The 23,439-nt window shown below is 37.9% G+C and overlaps 1 protein-coding gene across 3 annotated transcripts in view; it reads right to left on the bottom strand.

Annotated features, from left to right (window-relative positions):
• Positions 1 to 4,839: 4,839 nt before the first annotated feature.
• Positions 4,840 to 23,439, bottom strand: part of WT1 (WT1 transcription factor) — a 45,679-nt gene continuing 27,079 nt past the window's right edge. For 2 of the 3 annotated variants that reach the window (XM_090032792.1, XM_090032794.1), the window contains 5 exons: positions 22,433 to 22,535; positions 21,496 to 21,646; positions 15,551 to 15,640; positions 12,167 to 12,259; positions 4,840 to 6,807 (listed from right to left, as the gene is read on the bottom strand). In XM_090032792.1, the coding sequence (XP_089888918.1) occupies positions 6,686 to 6,807; positions 12,167 to 12,259; positions 15,551 to 15,640; positions 21,496 to 21,646; positions 22,433 to 22,535 (559 nt within the window). In that variant the 3' untranslated portion in view covers positions 4,840 to 6,685. The remainder of the gene's footprint in view (positions 6,808 to 12,166; positions 12,260 to 15,550; positions 15,641 to 21,495; positions 21,647 to 22,432; positions 22,536 to 23,439) is intronic. The other variant, XM_090032793.1, reaches the window with a different exon arrangement.

Genomic DNA, 23,439 nt, shown 5'->3' with positions numbered 1-23,439 from the left:
TTGGGAGAGCTTCAAATTGATTCAGACCTTTTTACTGGTCTCCTGATACGATTCGGATTTGGAGATTCGGCCGCCAAATCAGGGCAAATCTCCACATCGAATCAGCACCCGAAGCTTCACACAGCCTTACTGGATATAAATAGGTGATAAAAGCTGATAAGAAAAATGACAAAATTAAGAAAATAAAGAGCACTGTTATAAAGATGTATAGGTCACCCAAAGCAGAGCAAAGAAAATGATAACAAACACTGATTTTAAAAAGAGAAGGGGCATCAGCCATATAAACATGCAGGGAACTTCAATGCTTCTGTATAGTACTATGACTGGTTTATTTACACCAGTATTGACCTTTTGCACCCAGAGAAGTTTATTAACCATCTTGGTCTTTTTGTGTTGCTTTACTCATCAAGAGAAAGTTGTACAGGGTTGATTCTGATGAATGGCTTTTTCAGAAAGTCAACTTATCCTTGACTAGATGCAGATGGCCTAGTAAAAAATGAATACTGCCAGCAGACATTGTCTTTATCAGTTGTAAAAGTTCAGCAGGGACTAGACTTCCTCATCTCTGGCCAGAGAAATCCAGCCTTCTGTTTCAGCACCATATCACATATTGTCCTAATGAATTCTTGTAACACACTGCAGCCCAGATAAATATGCTTATATTAATGTTTTTTGGCAGGCTGGGGCATGGTACAGAATTGACACAAGTGTTTGGATTCTGCCTAAAGTAGACATCAGGAATTTACACAGCTTAGAAATATTAGATTGTTGTTGGGTTGTTTGTCCTGTATGACAACCCTCTGTATCAAAATCTGTAGTTCATACTCCCCAAACTGTCTTCATATGGGGTCAGGTTGCATTAGGCTTGTCACTGGGATGTTCCAGGCATTCCAAGACAGTAAAAAAACCTAATTAGAGATGCATATACAAAGAAATACACAGAATTTTACCAAGTCCACTGCCACTTCAGGCAATATAAATCATACTACTAACCCACTCCACATTTCTTTGAAATTGTCACGTAACTCTTTTTCCGTATAGTTTCTTCTAGTGCAACCACAAATCTCACAGCTCGGAATAACTGTTGCAGCACACTGACATATTACATGTCTCTTTTTGGTGCGTGTGTGTGTGTATGTGCAGGACAACAGGCTCTGATCCTTGATTTAGACCTCTAGGCAATATTCTTATCAACCACCACATACTTAAAATTTAGTTGTTGTAATGACCTAATCAATCTCATTTTATGGAACTTGATGATTAATGTATATTATTAAGAACAAATGTTCAAGATCTCAGGCTGCTCAAACACAATTGAAAAGTGTTCAGCGACATTCTGCATATCTGGTTCTTCAGTTGTAAGTACTGTAACTTTCTGTTGCAAGCTAGCAAATTCCTCCAAGTGTTAAGAGACGGTCAAGCACGTCAGCAGCACATACACTGAAACCCTTGTAACATGTAACAATTTAGAAAGAGAACAAACCACTGGGTATGACCACTGGGTATGACCTCTAGTGGCTAAGTATTGTTATACATAATTAACAACCCAAAAGATAAGGGAAAGGCTGGACTTGGTGTTCAGGCATTGGATTGGGAATCTGAATCTAATTCCTGGTTTATAGTCTTCCAGTATGAATTAGGCAATCATTTATGGCAGATTTTCCAAGAAGAGCATCCCTGGGCTGAGCGTTTTTGAAAGGCCGGCACTTAAACCTTTCCTGTAAATTAAAATCATATTTACTATCTCCAAGTCTGTACTTGTACATCTTCCTCTATTTATAATTGTTACAATCTTATTCAAAATGATGCTGCTCTTTCCTTTTTTTCAGACTTTCTTAGTCTTTTAAGAAGATTTGTTAAAAACAACTTTGTTCTTTCCTTCAGGATATACACTCTTTATATCATTCCACTGGCAACTAACAAAGAACCTACTGCAGGGGTACCCATCCTTCACCAACTCTGGCTTGGTCCTTAGTACTGGTATGGAGTCTGTCATCACATTAAGAAAGCTGAGAGCAACAATAATGAGCAGTACAGCTGCTAGCGTTCAAATTCCTATCTGTCAGACTCATCTTCTGACAAATAATTCTGACATTTTTTATCTTCGCTCTTCACATGGCTTTGTTGACGCGGATGGTAAGTCCCCTCCCAAACTCTGATAGCCTTCTCAGCTACTTTACATAATTCCTCCAAGTCACAAGCGCTCTGAATTATAAAGCCATTGGCCCACCAAGCCTGTCCTCTGAGTTTATCTCAACTCTACCCCCTGTTTTGTCACTGTATCCTTCAATCCACTCTCTCCCCATAAAAGTGTCTAGCTGTCTCTTAAACTCACTTCACCATTTGCTGCTTTGACCTCACTTGGCAACTTATCCTTGTGTTTATTATTCAAGGTAGAACAGTTCTGGCTGCATTCCTGGCTTTACTCCTGATTGTCTAATTTTTAGACAGTGTCACCATAGTTGTGAGGTTTTTAAAATATATATATTTTTACTTATCACTTATTGAGACCTGTCCCTCAGTTTCCATGTCATCAAACTCCTCCATGATTTAAAGAGTCTAATAGTTAATTGTTTGAAATCTAAAAACCTGAAAGTTCTTTTCTCCCCAGTGAAACCAAATGAATTAGTGCTCACCACCTATTAGGGTTGGAATATCTAGTCCATGAATGCCATTTTGAACCACATAAGCTGACTTCAACCAAGTGGAGATGGCTGGTTGAAAAGTGCTACTATCCAAGGGAAATATTGATAGGTAAAAAGCTGGCCAAGTGCAGATCTGCTAGACTGGAGCACAAGAATTTAATGCATTTAAATCAGTCTGGTTCCATATTTGATCTCCTGTGCCATCAACCATATTACTGCTTCTTTCAGAGGGAATATACAAGCCATATGAGCAAGATGGGGTCTAATCAGAACCTCTGCAAGAAAGGAAAAAGACCTGTTGACTCAAAATACATACCTGCATTTCCAGGGCGTGTCCCCAGCTGTCCAAGAACAGTTAGTAGGTGACTGAAGGCAATCCAGAGTTCAAATTAAGCATAGTTGAAGTAATTCTGAAAGAAATTGCCCAGGTGGTTCACCACAGCAAGAGCTGAAAATAGCAATAAGCTAGTTCTTCACAATTCTCTTTTCAGCTGCATGAAGCTATTGTTATAGCAATATGAAAATTCCTTTTTTTTCTCATCTTATTTACTACAGTAAGCAAACTGGGGGGAGGGAAGGTAAACCTGCAACCCAAACATAGGATAGTGGGATTAAATATTGGGCATTTTCAGCCACTTGTTTTCATAACAGGCCAAAAAAACCACATTTACTTTCTCTTCAGAAAAAAATTGATGTAAATCATACCTAAAACTTAGCCAGCAAGATAAAAAATTAATGGAATCAGGTTCTTTACTCTTCTTTGTGAACATGTTAGGAGTTTGGGAGTGGCTTTCCTAGAGGGGTTTGGACCACATGACCTTTGATGACCTTTCCAAACCTATGTTTTACAAGTGAAAAGGCAGCAAAAGTATAAAAACACTCCAGACAGGCTTTCTCAGTACAATGGTCCTTCTATCCTAAAACCTACTGAAGCTATGGAACAGGAAGACACACTAAAAATGGTCAAATTCACTGTTTTCAGATTAAGAGCAGAAGGTAGTGACAGACAAGATTTGATCAATCAATCATAGTACTGAACATTTTCCAGAAACTTAATGCAAAATATGTAAAATATAACAACATGAGGGCCCCATCACCTATCTTATTGAGGTTTGGCCCAAGGAACATAAGCCCACCAACCAGTTTCTCCAATCATGATAAGGTACTACATGCTGAAAGAGACAGTGGCTGTGCACTGTATCTGTCCAATCCAATTAGTAAAACACCTCAACAAAAGCTATATTCCATTTCTGATATCACCTTTTGAAAAAAAAGAAGTGAAAGGAAAAGACATGAAGAACGAACCAGAGAATACTAGACTTAAAAACCACAATAAAACTATACTCATTGTAGTCTGAATGCTGCAAGGATGGAGTAATCTTCATGAATTTCTATACTACGAGGTTCTTTCATCATAAAAGTGGCAGAAAAGTGAGAGATATTCAGACAAACACAAACTTGGTCTTCATTTTTTTGCCACTATAGTTGTGTAACCATTTATTATTATTTGGCTTACAATGTCCTACAAGAGCAAAACTGTGAACCTAGTGGTTTTCAGGGCACTGAAAGTCTGGGCCATCTTATACTGTAGTTCTGGTTATATTTCAAAAGAGATAGTTTTATTTATGTTTAACCTTTGCAGGCAAAACTAAAGGTTGGATGTTTTGGCTTATAGTATAAACATATCTGGCAGACCTCTATTTTGGGTGCACAGTGGAAAACAGGCTGTGCTGTAGTCCTAGAACATTTCTGAGTGAATCAGAGGGCAATCCTACTAGAGCTGAATTATTTGGGAAGACAAGAGGTGGAGGTGTTTTATTTTTTAATTCTGCAGAGTTTTATGTACACCATTCACTCCAAATATTTGATGTTTGCCACACTTGTTATGAGCTTCTCCAGAGAGATGCTGTCTTTTGGCAGCAAAAGATAAAGCTGACTGATACAAATGAGTCACAGTACCCCAACAGTAATTAACAATGATGCAATACCCATGCGAAAAAGAGAACTTGAAGAATTAACTGTTGAGTTTTCTTGAGGATGCAGCTGCAGTTTGAGAAAGAAACATTAACTCATCATAGCAAAGAGTTTTGCTGTGTTGCAGTACATTAGAGAACAATCATCTGGCAAGACATATCATCTATTTTTCCTTGAAGAGATACAAAAATGTTAAAAGGTCACAATCTGAGTCTGAGGATTGCAAATCAGGCCATATTTATTTACAAAATATAAATCAAGCAGGATGACCAAAACCAGAGGGTTTTTTATCTTCCTTTTCACACTTCACCATCTAGAATAGAATGAGTACTTCTCAACCTGCTGAGCTGACTTAGTCCACCCCAGCTGTAAATCAAGTTTTACTTGGTATCCAAGCTATGGCCTCTTAATCTAAAATGTCTCTATGTTCACTATTACTGTGTCATTCTGTAGAAAGCTGGTATTTCCTTTTTTAGCATTTTTTCTTACAGAATTATTTCATTTAGTTATAACTTACAAGTTGTGAGTGAAAACTTTACAGTCTGGTAAAAGAAAAAGCTTGAAGCAACTGGTTTATAACACAATATGAAACATGACACTGTTTTCTGTTGTCAGTACAATTCCCCAGTGAGGTGGATAAATTGTGGTCAAGACCTGGACAGGTTAACTAGTGGTCATCAGTGCTGGTGGTACCTTTATATACAGAAACCCCTGGATACTATTGGACAAGGCATTTGAAATGTAATACCAGCCATGAAACAAGACATCTGCTGGATTCTCATTTGTTTCTCTTTGAATGGGCTTTAATTGAAAGCTCAGTGAAAAATGCAGGTTACATTCTTAGTGTTATCAATGGTTTGTAACAGCAACAACATCAGAACAGTGATGCATCTAATATTTATACACTTTCTAATGTAGATGTCTAAGGAGCAATACATTATCAGATATATATATATTTTTATATATATATATATATACACACACACAATTTCAAGCAATTAATAGTAAATAATAAACCCCTCCTCCCAAAACCCTGAAACAATATATTTCCTCACACTAATAATGTCTTTTTTCACATATACTTGACAAAGAGTCTTTTTAAGTTACTTATCTTAAGAGTAATCTGTTAATGGAGATCCTGGACCAGCCCCATTTAAAGTTCGGTTTTAAGTTTATACAGCTTGCTAGCCACATAACCAGTGTGGCTTTACATTGTAAACAAATCCCAAACGTCTACAATGATTGAATTAGTCTTGTATGGAAGGAGATCTTTCTTCTTATGGTGGAATAAATTTAAACCAGTACAAAAAAGGTATTTGACACAGATAATACAGTTTCTGAGGGTCAATGACAAAGTTAAAAGCAAGTTAACTTAATTGTAAGATTCTCATTTTTCTGTACAGAAAGGTACAGGTTAATCTGGCATTAGCTGCTCTAGAAACATATATTTTTTTAAAGTTGATTGTGAAAGTCAAAGTAGAGTTTACCTCTTAAAAGCCTGCCTTTAGACAGCACAAGTATAAAGTTTATTTAAAATGTCTCAGGTATTTTTCCTCATTTGTGTTTTCTTCTTTTTCTTCTTGTTTGGTTTTTTATTTGTTTGTTTTTTGGGGATGTGCATAGTTGTATTAATATTTAGAAACCTCAGCATATGTACGAATGCAGCAAGCACAAAGTTTGGCTTTGACATGTATACATACCCAACATACAGTATTACTGAAAAAAGGCACAGTACTTTGCACCTGAAATGTTCAAGTAAAAATAAAAACAGAACTTTTTGGAGGGAAAAAATACAAAAATAACGACAGTTTATATTAATATTTAAACTGTAACAGTTTTGGTAATTCCATAACAAAGTTACAAATTAAAACCACTTAACATTATTGAATAGGACATTTTTAAAAATCCATAGGTCAGAAAACTGAACAGAATCCTACGGTTTAGCTAACTTGTCTCAAATGTGTAATGAAGATAGCTGTAGCTTTCCTAGAGATGTGATCAAGGATGATTGAAAAGTCTGCAGTAGTTCATAAAGTCCCATTTATTTATTCATTTGTTTGAACTGTCTAAAGGGCCAACTGCAGTTTAGTCATGTTCCTCTGGTGCATGTTGTGATGACGAACTAATTCATCAGATCTGGCAAATTTTTTTTGACAGCTGGGCCATCGACAGCTGAATGGTTTTTCACCTGTTAACAAAACAACCCATAATTATACTAGCACAGATATGGACTGAAGTACAACCACATTTTTCCTTTATTTCTAGATTTCTTAAAAATTACAACCCCATCTATAATTCCTGAATGTAGCATCTGCAACTGAGCTCTGTCTGGGTGCTATCACTGCTAAACTGCCCCAGTTGAAAACTAATTTAGCTATGTCCACACAAACTCTGCATTGTAGATATGCCCTTAGTCACTTTACACACCAGTGGTTATGTAGGCCTTAATCCGTTGCCCACTGGAATAATCCATTCCAGTGCCACTGGAAATCAATAAGTCTGTAGAGCTTTGTCTCAAGGTTGGTGAGCCAAAGCAAAAAAATTTCAATTGTTGTTCAAGTTAAATGGATCTTACATGTTCCACTTAGGGGAAAATGGGGAGTTTTGGAGTCCCAAGATGTTCATTATTTTCTAACATTCCCCAAATTAGATTAGTAATAAAAAACAAACAGTGCATAAATAAAAAAAATTATCTTTTTGCACATCTATCAATATTTAGATGTGTCCCAGAATGTAAGTGCTGGAACAGACTGTGCTTCTGGCAACTGAGGGGCATAAGGTGGAATGTCCTCACCAGCTCAAAACGCAGCATATGTTAGAACAGACTCTGACACTTGGGGCACCTATACATGTACATTGAGGCTGCTCTGATACGCTATAATTACAGCTTATCAGAGCAGACTCAATTAATCAAGTCTGCTGGAGGGTGGTAATTCCTATGCCCCAGCAGACTCCAGCCTTCCCACACTGAAAAATGGCAACAGGGAGCTTTAACTAAAGTTCATTGAATAAGCTTTAGTTAAAGCGCCCCTACTGCCATTTTTCAGCATGGGGATGCTGATACACTTGACAGTCCAGGGCTAGGGACAGACATCACACATAAACCGGTTTAAGTAATCAGAAACTAGTTTAAATCTGTAACAGAACAGATGTTCAGTCACATAAATCAGTTGAAAATGGCTGAAACTGGTTTGAGATAAATCTGGATGAATGTAGTGTCACCTTTAACTGATTTGGCTCAAACCGGTTTATGCAAAGTCTGTCCCAGACCCTTTGCTGGTTTAAGGTAAACCAGACATCCCCAGTATCCTGGCATGCTCTGTGGGCTGGGTGGTGCTCTCTGCTCCACAGCAGGGCTCACCCCTCCCCTCTGTTCCCTGCCTGCAGCTCAGCAGAGAATTGCAGGCACAACAGCATCTGTCTGGCTTCTTGCTGCTAAGCATGGATTATTCCCCCCTCCGCTCTGCCTTATGCAGATACCTGAGAAACAGACCACATGCTGGCTACGGTCCATGGTGTGGGAGATGACTAAGGCAGACAGGCTTTTTGGAGCTAATCAACAGGTAACTTAATGTCCTTCCTTGGAAAAGCCATTTAAGAAGAGCTGTTCGCTCTCCCCCTCCCCCTCACCACTCCCTGCTAAGCAGGAATTCCCCCCTCCCCTCTGCCTTGCAGACAGGTGTCTGTGTATTAGCTAGCAGACCACATCCTGGCTACAGTCTGTGCTGAATCAACAGGTAAAATCAACAGGTAGCTGGTAATGTCCCTATGTTGTTTTCTTAATGGGGTGAGAAACACTGAATTAGGGGGTGAGAAACACTTATCAATTCCCTACTGAGCTAAGCAGAGTGTCCTGCCAGGACCTGGCCACATTCTCCACCCCTTAGTGCTTTACAAGGGAAGAGAGGGCTGCTGTAGCGCCCCCTAGTTTCTAGCCTGAGCCACTGCAGGCATGTGCCTGCATGTCTGGGATGTCTGTGCAGTTAAAAAGGTGATTTAACCTAGCCAGGTTAAACTAACCTGCAAAGATTGAATCAGTTCAGGCTCAGACTGTTTGAATGTCCTGGTGCTTTAATAAGAGGGGCTTTTGGAACTGCTCTAATTAAATCACCCCTCACCTCCATTGCCTCCCAGAGCACATGTATAAACATCCTTAGTTTTTCTTCTAGATTTGTATCCTGAGACTTTTAATGTAGATTTTGTGTTCATTTTATTTTTTTAAAACAGGGTTTAATCTGGAGCCTGGATTCATGTGTGCTGGTTCCAGGTCCACATTCAATACACAACAGGGTTGGAATGAACTTTTCAAACTATCACTACCTCCCCTATATTGCTCACCTGCTGTGGCACGCATTGTGGACATCTCATTGCACAACTGTTATATCCAAGCTCAGGGGAGTTGGGACTTTGTTTTCATGGAATTATTTTTTGCAAAATGTTGAGCAATAAAGAGATACATAAAGGTATATTAAAAACAGTCTTGTTCTCTTAACTAAATGATTTTTAAAGCTCTGATTATTTTACAAGTATATAAAAAAAGTCTGGGATAGAATTGAGAAATCATAAAATTTTAAGAGTGGGTTTATGCTGTCTCTTTTCAGTAATACTGATTGATGTAAACTGCCAATTATAGGTGAAATTGTGAGTTTGCTGCTATCCCCAAATTAAGGCACCAGGGAGTTGTACTGCACCTAAAACAAATCTGGTTTTCTGCTTGATACGTGGAGTAGCAACTGTGCTATATTGGGTGCAAGTTACTGTCTCTTTGCAGTAGGTAAGTTGTCCAAATACCATGAAGACAGTACAAATGCACTTTGCCTGTTTGACCACTTTGGAGAAAGACTAACAGCCCTAGTGTGACCCATATCTCATGCAGGGGATTAAAAGCCCAAACCCTTACTCTCTAGTGCAGATGTCACAGACTATGTCTTCCCTGCCAGAAAGGTGTATGGTATTCTTTTTTTCAGTAAGCAGTTACCTCAAGTTAGCTATCCCACTGTAAAGTCTTCATGGAAGCAGGGCACTGTAATTTTTTATCTCAGTGTTACTAGTCAGAAATGTAGCTGGTCTTCCTGCATCCCACCATGCTCTATGCCTCCACTTTCTTCTACTCTTTAATGTCCCATACCTCTCCCCTGCTCTCAGGTCACCCACGCTCTCTCTGGTATGCTTACCTGAGACCAGAGCTCAGAGACAGATAAGCATGCCGGAAAGCTCACGTACAATAGAGTACCCCATTTTGAGACTCAGGAAATATTGTTATCCTATAGATGCTTCACCTCCACTGAGATTTTTACATCAAGCTAGCTGTCTTGAGCTAATTTTCTAGCTATAAGACACTTCATTTTTGTTGGCAGTGAAGTCATTGCCACAGGGCAACCTGGGCCTGTAGGATGTTAAAAACTACCCTTTCCCTCCTCCCATTCTGGCTGGTGCCTAAGTCACATGATCCTCAGGGTATGGTAACATTGCAGTTAAAACTCTAACTTTAAACTAAATAGCTTGGATACCAACAGCAACATGAAGTTCAGTATTGGCTCCAAAGCTTGCCCAGAAACACAGGTATATATACTCAGGTGGCAAGCATGCACTGAGCCTTATTCTGCCAAGGCTGCATTGCTACCAGAACTTGTGCAGCCAGTTTAAAGCTAGCCCAGATATGTCAATGCAGGCTCTGGTCAACCTTTGACTGTAATGTAGTCACTTGAACCAGGTACAGCCCAGAGCTTGCAGCTTTATCTGCAGTAGAAAAAGAAGATGACTTGTGAACCAGGGTTAGCTAACATGAGGTAAAATCCTAATGGGGGCAAGGAAGCTGTAGGTTTCACGTGGCTTAGTAGATCAAGTTAAAGACTAAGAGATATCAGAGCTTGCCTTGATTTATAGAAATCACAACCTCCTTTATCTTCAATAGGCTATTATCATTGTTAGTTATCTTGAGTAAAGAATGGCCTTCTTTCATAGTACTGCCATCCCTGATTTCAGGCCCAGTCTGGCCTGTGACTGTATGTATACCCCAGGTTACAATTATACCCTTTACCATTTGCAGACAGTGGATATTAAAAACTTCAGTATCTTAAGAATCTATGTGAATGGCACCTGGAAAGTGCCAGTATTCTGCAGGTGAATCTTTCTGCTTACTGTAAATTTGTATCTATTTTTTTTAAGTCTTAAATACACATATCTTGCAATAGGGACAAGAAAACATCATCGTCATCATCTTGGCTAGGAGAGTACAACTAATTAAATGCCCTTATAGCAACATGGAGAAAGATTAAAAAGATATCCTACTATGAGTAGGACTAAGGTATCTAGTAATATTGAACTCTAAAGGGGTAACTATTTTTTGCAAAATGTTCTGCACGCTCCCTGGCACACCCACAAGTGCTTCTGGTCTACTTCCAGGTCTGCTGCTGAGTATGCTGGGGACCCCCTGTGCTCCTGTAGGACGCCCCATCCACCCCACCACTGCAACATTCACGAGCTGCCTGGTACCTTGAGGTACATACAAAAAACATTTAAAGCTGTGTCTGTGTCCAAATCACCAAATCTTTACAAAACACTCCAAATCAATTTGGAGGGTTCTGATTAGATTCATAGAGATTAGTCTCCTGATTTGATTTGAATTCGGAGATTTGGCCACCGAATAGGGCCAAATCTCCGCTGAATTGAATTAGCAACTGAAGCTTTGCACGGCCCTAGTATACATTAATCTCATCCTTATATTTCTTCATAAGTTCCTTGACACTTTTGGCAAGTATTTTGTTCTGTGTGTGAAAATTTTAGGTGCCTCTTATGAGTAGCATTCCTGGATTTGTGCAGAGGATTGAACCAGATAACCACTCTTCATCTTAAGGACAGATCACAATATACATACAGTGTAAGCATTATCAGGCTGCTTCACATTAGGCCTTAACACAAACCTGGAGGTGCCAGAGGATAATTTAGACTCTACCCCTCTGCTCAGGCTATTACAAAAAGGCACCTTTGTAATCAATGACTGTAGCACCAGTAGTTCACACAATCTAGATACTTGTGGACTAGACCCACAAAAGTATTTTGCACAAAGGCTAGCAAAATATATTTTGCCAAGTCAATGTTTCCTAAAATATGGAGTAACCAGTGGTGAAATTCTTAAAGAACTTAATGACTCAGGCCATGTCTCTACTTCTCACTTCCTCTGCCACCTAGAGCTGCGCTAAAACATGCTCTGCTGCTCCATGTGTGCTTTCTCCTGAACCGAAGCAGCATAGTCACATTCCCAGTAACAATGCAGCATGTAGCAGACATGGAGCTGCCTGGCACAGTACAGATATGCACTAAAGAGCCTATGTATCATTTTGAAATATGACTTTTGAGATTTAAGAGCCCAAGTCTCAAAGTGAATGTAATATAGGCTCCTAAATCACTTCAGTGGTATGTCTAAGTCATGTGTTTTTGAAAATTCACAGATAGTTAAAAGACAATGTCTCAACATTTTAATTATAGTAAAAGTGACTTAGCTTAAGTAAATAATGAAATATAAATGTGAAGAAAAGTTTACGCACTTGTTTTACCTGTATGAGTCCTGGTGTGAGTCTTCAGATGATCAGACCTAGAGAACTTTCTCTGACAGGTTTTACACTGGAAGGGTTTCACACCTAAACAGATAAAAGAAGTCTATTCCCATATGCCAACACCTTTGAGAAGGGGTGGGGGAGATCAGTTATTTATGAATTTGCAAAACACTGGAATTTTTTTTAATAGTAACTGCTTCTTCCCAGCTACATGCCTACACATCTCAAAGGTCATTAATCAGGCTGCCACAAAACTTAAACTTTCATACCTTATCTTCCACATAGACCAATTACCTGTAACACTTTTGGGTAGAAAATGCCTGCACTGCACATAGTTGAAGCAAGTAGTAACTTACCAAGAAAGAAGGAGAGGTCTGCAAGACAGAATTTTGGTTCTTGTGATTTGGTACTCTTTGGGCATGTCTACATGTGCATTAAAGCACTTTTCCTAATACACATTAAATTTAGTACCTTCAATGTAAAGTACTAAATAAATGCATGTTAGGCTGCCCTCATGCACAGTAACAAATGTGCATGTTTTTTAAGTGATACTTAATGAGCAGTAACCTATCTTACTATGCATTATCAGAATCACATGGTTTTTTACCTGATGCTTTAATGCATATTAGTAAAGTAGGCTACTGTGCATTAGAGCGCATGTATAATAGGATTCCTGGATTTGTGTTCTACCTTTCTGTTCTACCTAAATTTTTATGTATTTGGACTCACTACAGTAAAAACAGAGGTTTAGGTTTCTTTAATCCACTTGACAAGTTTTATTAAACGATATACCTAAGGTTTTGCTCAATTTAGAGACCTACCAAGCAACTATCAAAAGTTAATTTAAAAAAAAAAAGAAGTGAAGCCAAACAAGTAAGTTTTTAAAATGTCCTTCCATGTCACAAAAAAAGCCAATCATTGTTCATGTTGATTAACAGTTTGCAGAACCCAAAGAACTTTTTTCAGGAAACTGCTTGCTTTCATGTTTGAATCCAAGACAGTCCGATAATCTCAGGTTCAAGCAGGTCAAGTTCACAGAACTTTCACCATTTCCTCTTAAGGGTCAAGTAGCATTCCTTAGATAGGACAAACCCCTAGGTGGATTTCTCATGAAGAACATGGATAGTATTTGGAGAGTGGTAGATATGCTGGAAGGTAGGGCTAGGACTCAGAGAGACCTCGACAAATTAAAGGATTGGACCAGAAGAAATCTCATAAGCTTCAATAAGGACAATTGCAAAGTTCTGCACTTAAGATGGAACAAATCCATGCACTGGTACAGGCTAGGGACCAACTGGGACCTGCGGGTTACAGTGGACAGTAAGCTGAGTATGCGCCTACAGTGTGCCCTTGTTGCCAAGAAGGCTAACGGCATACTGGGATGCTTTAGCAGAAGCACAGCAAGCAAATTGAGCAAAGTAATTATTCCATTCTATTCAGCACTGGTGAGATCACATCAGGGTGTCCAGTTTTGGGCCCCCCCACTACAGAAAGGATGTAGACAAATTGAAGATAGTCCAGTAGAGGGCAACAAAAATGAATAGGGGACTGGGGCACATCACTTATGAGGAGAGGCTGAAGGAACTGAGCTTATTTAGTCTGGAGAAGAGAAGACTGAGTGGGAGGTTAACAGCAGCCTTCAACTACCTGAAACATGCTTCCAAAGAGGATGGAGCTAGACTGCTGTCAGTAGTGGCAGATGACAGAACAAGGAACAATGGTCACAAGGTGCCACAATGGAAGTTTACATTGGATATTAGGAAAAACTTTCTCACTAGGAGGGTAGTGAAGCACTGGAATAGGTTACCCAGAAGGCTGGTGGAATCTCCATTCTTGGAGATTTTTAAGACCTGGCTAGACAAAGCCTTGACTGAGATGATATAGTTGAGATGATCCTGCTTTGGTCAGGGGGTTGGACTAGATGACTTCCAGAGGTCCATTCCAACTCAAATTTAAATTTTAATTATTTTATTTAAATTTTAATTATTCTATGATTGTATGGGTTGCAAGATTCCTTAATCCAGAGTTAGGATTAAAGATCCAGTTCTGTAAAACTGGTGAAAAAAAATCAACCTGAAACAAAAATGTTTCGATTTTTCGATCAAAGGAAAACATTTTGTTTCAGGCAGGAAATGTTTGCGCCCACCCATTCACTGAATAGCTAGGATGTTTACATGAAAGGCCTGGGTTCAAATCTCCCCAGTGATAAAGAACATGAATTTGAACTTGTTTCCCACATCTCAGAATGTAGAAACTGGGAAATCAACTGTCTCCTCTTCCTGAGGTATGGCTCTTTCAATCTCTTGCGTGAAGATCTAGTTCAAATACTTGCTTCAAATCAGGCAAAGGATTGACTTTGTACCCTAGTTCCCACATTCCAGGTTGAGTGCCCTGACCACTAAGCTACTAGCTATAAAGAGACCACTGTCACCTCTGTCTCTGCAGTTTCATAATTAGGGCCTACATCCTTTTATGAATCTAGCTCAAACAATTGAAGCAATCCATTAAGGAAATGTTGAAATGAACTGTGTTTTCTTCATACTTTCTTGAGCCAAAGGTATTTGCTGAACTGTAGGTTGAATTCGAAAATAGCATTGGCTGCTGCAAAACTGAACTCTTATCAACTATTCATTCACTGAAAAAAATTGTCAAACTCTAGATAGGACAGAACATTTGTGATTACTATTGCATTCTTCAATTTGTCTATTTTCTGCCCAGAGTTTTTGGATGGTGGTACCCAGTAATTCAGACCAACTAGCCACACTTCTGTCCTTTCTTTCCTTTCTACTGTACACTGCTAAATTATTTAAGCACTTAAGTATTGCTTAAATAATTTGCTGAACTGGACCCTGGATGCAGAGTAGTGCTCGGTTAAGTGTATGAGCATGGCATATATTTATAAGATCTTTTCATATTTTTTCCTCTTTTCTGCAAGTGCACAGTGACTCCACAGCCTTTCGAGGCTGTAGTTTTTCCCTTACATATTTAACCATAAACACCACCAGATTATTAATACCTTTGTCAGATTACTATTAGGTGCTATTTTTTTATATAGTCATTCATTGTTAGGGAAAAAAAAGAGTTTATTATCCACCCCACACTGGGGTAAAGAGCAAAATGTTTCATTTGGGAGTTTTAATAAAAGTTTGCAAATTCCAAAGGCTTAGTTACTCAAGCACAAAATTGTGAATCTGAAATGCTGGAAAAATTGTTTTCTTCCCCCTCCTCCCTCTTTCCTCTCCCTCTTCCTTCTCTCCCCTCTCTCCCCACACCTTCCCTCTCTCCCCTCGTTCCCTCCTGGCAACTAGAAATAACTTTTCTCAAATGGGAATTTGAACATTCAGAAAAACTTTAAAGAGAGATTGGCAGCCATACCTGTGTGTCGTCTTTGGTGTCGTTTGAGTTGGTCTGAACGGGAAAATCTTCTCTCACAGTCCTTAAAGTCACACTGGTATGGTTTTTCACCTGAAGAAGATAAAGGCAGCATTTGAAAGATATACTTAAATTGGGTGTTTCAGTGGAATTTATTGGAATAGATAGTAGTTACTTCACTAAAAAGCTAGGTGTTTTTTCTTACAGTCTATATTTAAAGGGCCAGATTATCAATATAATGAATCAACACAGTCTTATTGAAATAAATGGGTCTGGCCTGACTTTCAGATCTGAAGAATTTGACCTTGAATCAGTTTGTTGCAGAAAGAAGTGAATAGATTCAAATGGAAGAGACTTCACAGAGCTGAATAAAAAGTGCATTTTCACAGCAAAACATTTTATAATAAAAATAGAAAATATGTCTTTTTTATTCCTGAAGATCATCAGAACAATTTCAGCATTTTCTAGAAGAAAATAATTTGCACAGAGACAACTTGCAGTTTGCTCTAAATTGAATTTGAAGGAAGAAGTCCAAACGCATGACATTTGTAAGATCAGTAAATTTAACTGTGTAAAAACTACCAATATTTAATCCTAGAATAAAGTACATTTCTACCCAAAAACCACAGATCACCATGAAAAGTAGCACTTTGTATTGCATATGCAAATGTACAAATCCTTCACCCAAGTCTATTAATTCTTTCAAAGGCCCTTATTCAAAAAATTGAGTAAACTGTTCCCCCACATACAACTGCACTCAGGATCCTAGAAATCAGTCTGTCTGGCACAAAATATACTCACAAATATTAAAAAGAGTGTCTCAAATTTGTACAGTTCCTTTCATTATAAAGGGCTTTATCAGGCATATTAACATACAAATACTATAGAAATGCATCCATTTCAGGGGAAAGGAATGCAAAGAAGTTGGTTCAGTAGCAGAGGGAGGGACAATCTGATCAACATAGAAGAGCTAAGCCATGTATTCTTTCAGAAAGGGATAAAGAATCTCTAAGGTCTGCTTCACATTTACACTTAGTCCCCTTTATCACTCTGACATTCAAGAGGGGCCTGAATCCATATAAATGACATTAACTCTCACTTTAAACTCCTTTTGCACTTCCAAAGTCATGTAAAAGGACCTTAATGTAAACAAGAATAGACCTCTTCAATATCTATACAGAGCAGAAAAGACACTTTTCTCTAAATCATCAAATCTAGCATACAATCACCCAAAATTCAAGATTCAGTATTCATTACATTACTTTAGGAAAATGAGCAGAGAAAAAGCATTATGTTACATGAATGTTGTACCTTACATGGTACACTAGCAATGTATACCTCATGAGATGCTGTGTTCATCTAATATGTGGTCTGCGAAAGCAAACTGAACCTTTTAATGAGCATTTTTAGTTGCAATTATTAGGGAAAATTAGGAAAAATAGGAAGACGTAAGGGTTTCAATGACTTTTACTTTGAAAAATATTGGCCTTTTTAGCCTATTTTTGCCCATTTAAAATGCGCTACATTACATATCTGTTTGTACAGCTCAGTAATGTATAAAGCAGTAGTTTTGAGATGCTGGTGAAAATTATGATTTTAATTTTAAGTATTCTGGGATTACGCTCATTCTGATCTCAGTAACATTTTTGCAAATCATGTAATCAAGTACATTAATGGAAAATTCCAGATTTACATTAGTGTAGCTAACTTCAAGATTTTAATCATAATTATCAAATATCTGTAAAGAGAACTTTATAACTTCCTGTGACAGTTACCCAAAGGAGTGTATTGACTCTTAAGCCTAAACATGGGCTATTTATATGTCTGTTATCTGAAATTATTAATGTACAGGATGATATTTTCCACAAGTGTTTAAAATGATTCCCTACACTTTGACCACAAAGACTCCCATGGGAATGCCTGCTTCTCAGAAACCATTTACTTCCAAGGGATTTAGTCATGTGGCAGAGTTAAGAGGGGGAATGTCTGTGAAACATAACGTAGTGACAGGATTATTGTGTCTCAATTGCAAATTAACTGCAGAAGAAGTTTAAGTATATATTGAATAGAATAGCGGCATGGTCGCTTTAACTAAAGCTCATTTGACAAATTTCAGTTAAAGCACTATTTTTAAGTGTGGTGACACTGATACGTGAACGCTGGAGTCTGCTGGAGCAAAAGAATTACCACGTTCCAGCAGACTCGATTAATTGAGCCTGCTCCGACACACTGTAATTACAGCACATTGAAACAGCCTCACTGCTCATGTATAGGTGCCTGAGATTCCATTCCTAGCTCAAGAACATATCTCATGTCACCTTGGACAAGCCACTTCATCCACCCTACATTATCCCTCTGTTAAATAGGAATAATAGTGCTTCATCTCTTAGAAGTGTTCTTTAAATAAAGTTAATTAAGGACAATGAGGTGCTTAGATATCACAACAATATATAGGCCATATAAACATATTAATATAGGCCGTATAAACACCTAAATGAATGAAAGGAGGCACAGGAGGAAAATCAAGGAGACAGATACCATAGTTAAAGGGCTCTAGCAGTGGTGTATAACCAGGATACAGTCACGGTGCAAGATCTCACCAACATTCACATATTATTGCACTTCAAATGTAATGAAATAAAAGTCAAAAACATTTAGACATCATACATCTGGACCTTTAACACTAAAAGGTGAAGCCCCAGAGCTGAAACAATGAACTCGATTAGTTGCAGATTCTCATCCTTCATTGAGGATAGATACTTGATGGAAACATGGTTGCACATATTTCTCCAGCGTGTTACTACAAAATCTCCAGTGATTACTGCTTTCATCTTCCTTTTTTGGATGAAAAGTAGGTTTCATAGACAAAACGGCTGATGCACTATTTTCCCTATAGATGAACAGTTTCTACTCAGAATAAATTCATAGCTCTGCCAAGAAAAATCACCAGAAAAGTGGCCAGTCGTAAAAATGGGAACATTTCCCCTATAAATCAAGTTTATGAAAGCATAAAGAAAATGTTTTTCAATGCCAGAGTCTTTCACTTATCAATCTCAAACTGTATCCAGGAAGCCAGCTTCATTAAACCTACTAGATTATTTTCTGTATTAAAATGTATATTTATGTTTGCATTTCCTCGAGAAGCCTAGTCTACTATCATAGAATATTTCAAGATAAAAAGCATGTTTTTTTCGTTATATATGTTTCAATAATTACATTGTTAACAATGGATAAGCAATCTTTGAAGGTACATAATGTCAACATATTTTCAGCCAAAGCTATGTTGAAACATTGGTAAAAACTGATTGCAGGTTCCAGTTCTGTGCTTCAGAGCTCTACTCGATTTTGCAATACAGCAGTTATCATCAGGAAAGAAGCAGATGATCTAATAAGTCAGTCTCTGGGAAATATGTGGGTGATGGGAAAAAAATGAAGAGCCAAAATTACTTTGTAACAGAATTAGCCATTTTAAATCAGTTTTAAATCTTGTTTTAAATCAAGTATCTGCTATGGCAAAACCTGATCTATTACTATATGAAGAAGGATGCAAGGGCTTCCAACTGCATGAGTGTATTCAGAGACCTCATTACACCACAAACAGAAAAAAAAAAAAAGTATGCTGGCCATAGAATAAGAAAGCTGACACAACCAAAATTCATTTATCTGGTGACTGACCCTTGCAAATGATCAAACTTTAATGCAACTAGCCAGATTACTGCCTAGAAGAAAAAGGATGTGGGCACGGAAAAAAGGAGGACTATTTCCTTCCTAAAAGACTTATGCTGACTCCATCCAAACCAGCTGGTATATATAGTATAGAATCTAGAATTACATTGCTCAGGTGTTAGTGATCTAGCAGCAAACAAGCAAAGAGAGATGTTTATGAGAGCTGTGGTCAGTTAGGTGCCCCCCATCTTACAGCACAAAAAAACCCCTTGCCTCTCATTCATCTCCAAGACCATCACAACTACAACACCCCAACCCTGCTAGTTCCGTCCTAGTCACATTGGGGTCAATATGATCCCTTCTAGGTCTCCCTGAGAAGCTCACACATAAAAAGAGCAAGTAGGCTAGAGAAAGACAAGAATAATAGAAAAGCTGTAACCCAGAAAATGTTGTTCCCAGGAAGTAATACTTTTTATAACTGATTCAAACAGGATCTCCCCCTCACTCCCAGAAAAAAAGAAAAAAGTGTTTCCAGTGTTTGCTAAGAGCAGTCCATCTTTCCATAAAAAGTCTATCCAACGATGGGACTAGAATGCAAGAAACAAAGTTAAAGTTACAAAGAAACCAGATATAGGATCCAACCAAAAAGTTCACATCCAATCCTCAAAAACTACTGAATATGAAATAACTTGTGAAGTTCAGAGCCAGGTTTGGGGTTCAAATATCTTAAACTCTGGGGTCACCTCTAAAAAAGGTCATTTTGAAGTAATATTTTTCAAAGTTTTCTAAGTATAGAGGGTAGCAAACTTATTTACATGAGTATGTGCCTTCTCTCCTTTTCATCTCTCCAGGTCACTTTAGAAGAGAGTCAGATAACTTGGAAGCAACTGGCCAGCTACAGTACCAAAATCTGGAAGTTGCTGAGGCTTCTGTTGCTCCATGCCATTGATCAGCCCCCAAATAATGTGTGGTATAATCATAGATATCTTTTGCAGTTAAAATTAAAAAGATTTAGGAGTAACCTAAAAATCTTGTTATACATCCAGAAATAATACAGGAAAAGCAAGCCACTGCATGTAATAAAACAAAAATTTAAGATCATATTTAAGATCATATTAATCAAGATTCAGAGTAAATCAGCTTAAGAGTGAAGGAAAAAAGGGTGATTATGAAAACAATTCAAAATTGTTTAGACTTTTTTCCAAGAAAAATGTTGCTATAAATAGCTGTGAGAGGCCACTAAGTGTCTCCAAAACTGTATTTCAAAGTTGTTTATGGAGAATAGAGTGATATTTGTATAGAGTTTAAATTGTAGCTGCAGTCTGAGGTATCTTTAATCTATACTCTTCAGCAACATTGAGGAAATCCAGCCAAACACTCCAAACTGTGCCCCGTGCAATATTGTACATTATGAAGTTAAAAATGCACATGAGTAATTATCCTTAACCTCTTTTTAATTGCTGTGTACAGGTAAATTAGACAATACTTATGGTATTCCATTATTTTCATACTTCATTGTATTAACTGAACATTTTACCCATTGATTTCTATGAACAGCCCAGCCAATTTTACTCTAAATCAAATGTATACAACCAGGAAAAAAATGAATAATATATTTCCTTTAAAATATAAATCTGTGAAATAAAAATTCATTCAGCTTACAGTTTTTCCAGGGATTAGCTGTACATTAGCTGTCCACCCCTTACAGCTTAATTTGCAGTTCCTGAGCTCCCAAAGCCTGTACTGAATTCAAGAAGCATTGGGGGTATAAAAAAAAAACATGGAATCCCGCTCCTATAATATATAGTACTGGCTTCATAAAGAACTACTTAAGGCATGCTCAGTGAGCCCACAGTAATGAGCAACATTTCTTTGGGTATGCTCAGTTCTTCCCAAGAAAAGATAAAGGGGGTGGGGAAGAAACAGAAAACTCTGAGGCTCCCTTTGAAGGAATTTCTTCTGAATGATTTTAATATGGGAGCCGGCTTCACCCTCCTGATGGAAGTAGCAATGGTTCTGAAGTCGTTCATATGCCACAGTGCTGGAGGAGGTGGGCAAATGATATGGCTGTTCCCAGCACCATTCCTTTCACTTCTGCTCCTCTGTAGATCCACAGCGACTATTCTGGGGAAGGTACTACTTAAGTGATAGAACCTGTCACATGAGTTTCCCCCTGCACAGGTATATAAGGGTGGCCTTCTGTACCCCATGTTGTCTTTAAAACATCCTTCTGAACCTGCATAGGTAGCTTCTTGCTTAAAATAGTCAATGAGTACACTTACCAGTGTGCTTTCTGCTGTGCATCTGTAAATGAGATAACTTAAAGTATCGCTTATTACAGCCAGGGTATGCACACATGAAGGGACGTTTTTCATTTGTCTCACTTGCTGATCGGACAATAGTTGGAGCTACTCCTGGCACTCGCCGGACATCCTACAACAACAGAAACATCAATGCTGTGTGCTATCACTGACAAAAGTATGTATATCCACAAGCCTGATCCTATTGTATTCAATGACAACACTCAGACTGACTTCAACACATGTAGATCACTTAACATACGATACAATCATGATTACTTGTCTTTTCCATTAGGAAAGAATAGCATTAGCATCTCTTCATCTAGTTTATATACAGCAATGAAATTATGCAAAGGTAAAATATAGACAATTCCCCATGCTAAATTCCCTCAGAATTCCCACAGAATCAGCTACTTCATGATACTTTCAAATGTTTAATAGTTATTTAACTATTGAGAAGTGATAATTTATTTTATTTTTGTTTTCAAGAAATTATATTCAAATTGTTAGTTTCACAAATTCAGAGTTTCAAAACTGACCAGGTGTCAACTGAACTACATACACAATTCCAAGCTGCAGAATCCATAGATGGCCAAAGTTACCGTATACCTAACTTTCAAGTAACAAAAGGGGCCTCCAATTTTTGACAATCCTAAATTCAGTGAAGACTAAGGCTCAAGGGGTATATTTTAGAAGGAGAAATGCATGAGTTTTCATACAACAACTGTGTAAAAAGCAGATTTTATATGATCCTTCAATTAAATCAAAAGTCACCTTCTGTGCTTTCTTAGACACAGAGTACTATAAAATTAGCAAAAGAATCATCAGCACTAACCCATTAGTTGATACATTACTGGATAACACCTTATAAACGATCGGTAAGTTTGTTTCTTCCTCTACAATGTTCTAATATACTCACTTGTATTCCTCTAAAAACTCCATGGGTGTGTATTCTGTATTGGGCCCCACAGCTATATAACATAGGCGCAGTGTGGTTCTCATTTTCATATCCTGTTGCATGGCTGCAAATAAAGAGGGGAATAATGCATTGGGTTAAATATTTCAGTGCACTACTCCAAGCGAGAGGTTCTTTTTCTTCATGTGGTGATAAAATATTTAGGCTTTAATTTTGTTGTCAAGAGATCCAGGTTGAAATGCAACAAACTGAAGGAAGGTTCTGCCTCCTCAGCTTGGGTCAGCTCAGAATTACCACTTTTTGCACCTATTAGTGCCCAATAATGCTGTCCTGAAGAAAATAGAAAAGGATTCCTGCCATAGTGTAAATGCTGATGTATTTCCATGAAAAATATTAAGGAGAGAAGCATAGGAGTAGAACTGTCTTAGGTGCATATGTGCATGTTATTTGTCAGTTAAATGCAGAGCTGGATATTGCTAATATCTTTTGGAATGAGCAAAATGCTTTGAGTTTCACATTAAGTGTGTTGGATTTTTGTCAGCACCTCATGACTCAGATATTACCAGATAGTACCAAGAAAGTGATTACATTTATAAAAATAGCAGTCATGAACTCATAAATAAAGATTACAAATCAGTCTCCCAACTATTTAGCCCACGTATCAGCCTGTAAGATGCACTGTAATTTAACCCTTTGTAAAACCAACTGAGGTTAAACCCAAAGGGACAGATCCCCAACAGCTGTAAATCGTCAAGATTCCCCACGCAGCATCATGACAACATTTAAAGTAGTGTTTTGAGGTCTTCCCCACAGAAATTTTATTAATCTATTTAGGTGTTCTTCAAAATACTAGAATGCTTTTAACAGAAAGTTAGACATATCACTGGATTTTCTCCTTTGAGCATCTTATTGTCAAAATAATGCTGAAGCTTTCAGCTCTGAATTAGTATTTAATATATTAGGAGTGATAGGAGCTTAAATTTTACACTGTAACTAGAATGGCAGCTGTG

This window comes from Crocodylus siamensis, chromosome 2, assembly GCF_052110815.1.
Source record: "Crocodylus siamensis isolate JL-2025a chromosome 2, ASM5211081v1, whole genome shotgun sequence".
In the NCBI taxonomy this organism is placed as follows: domain Eukaryota; kingdom Metazoa; phylum Chordata; order Crocodylia; family Crocodylidae; genus Crocodylus; species Crocodylus siamensis.
Note: the sequence above shows the minus strand (reverse complement) of the source record. Positions and strands in the feature narration are given on the sequence as shown.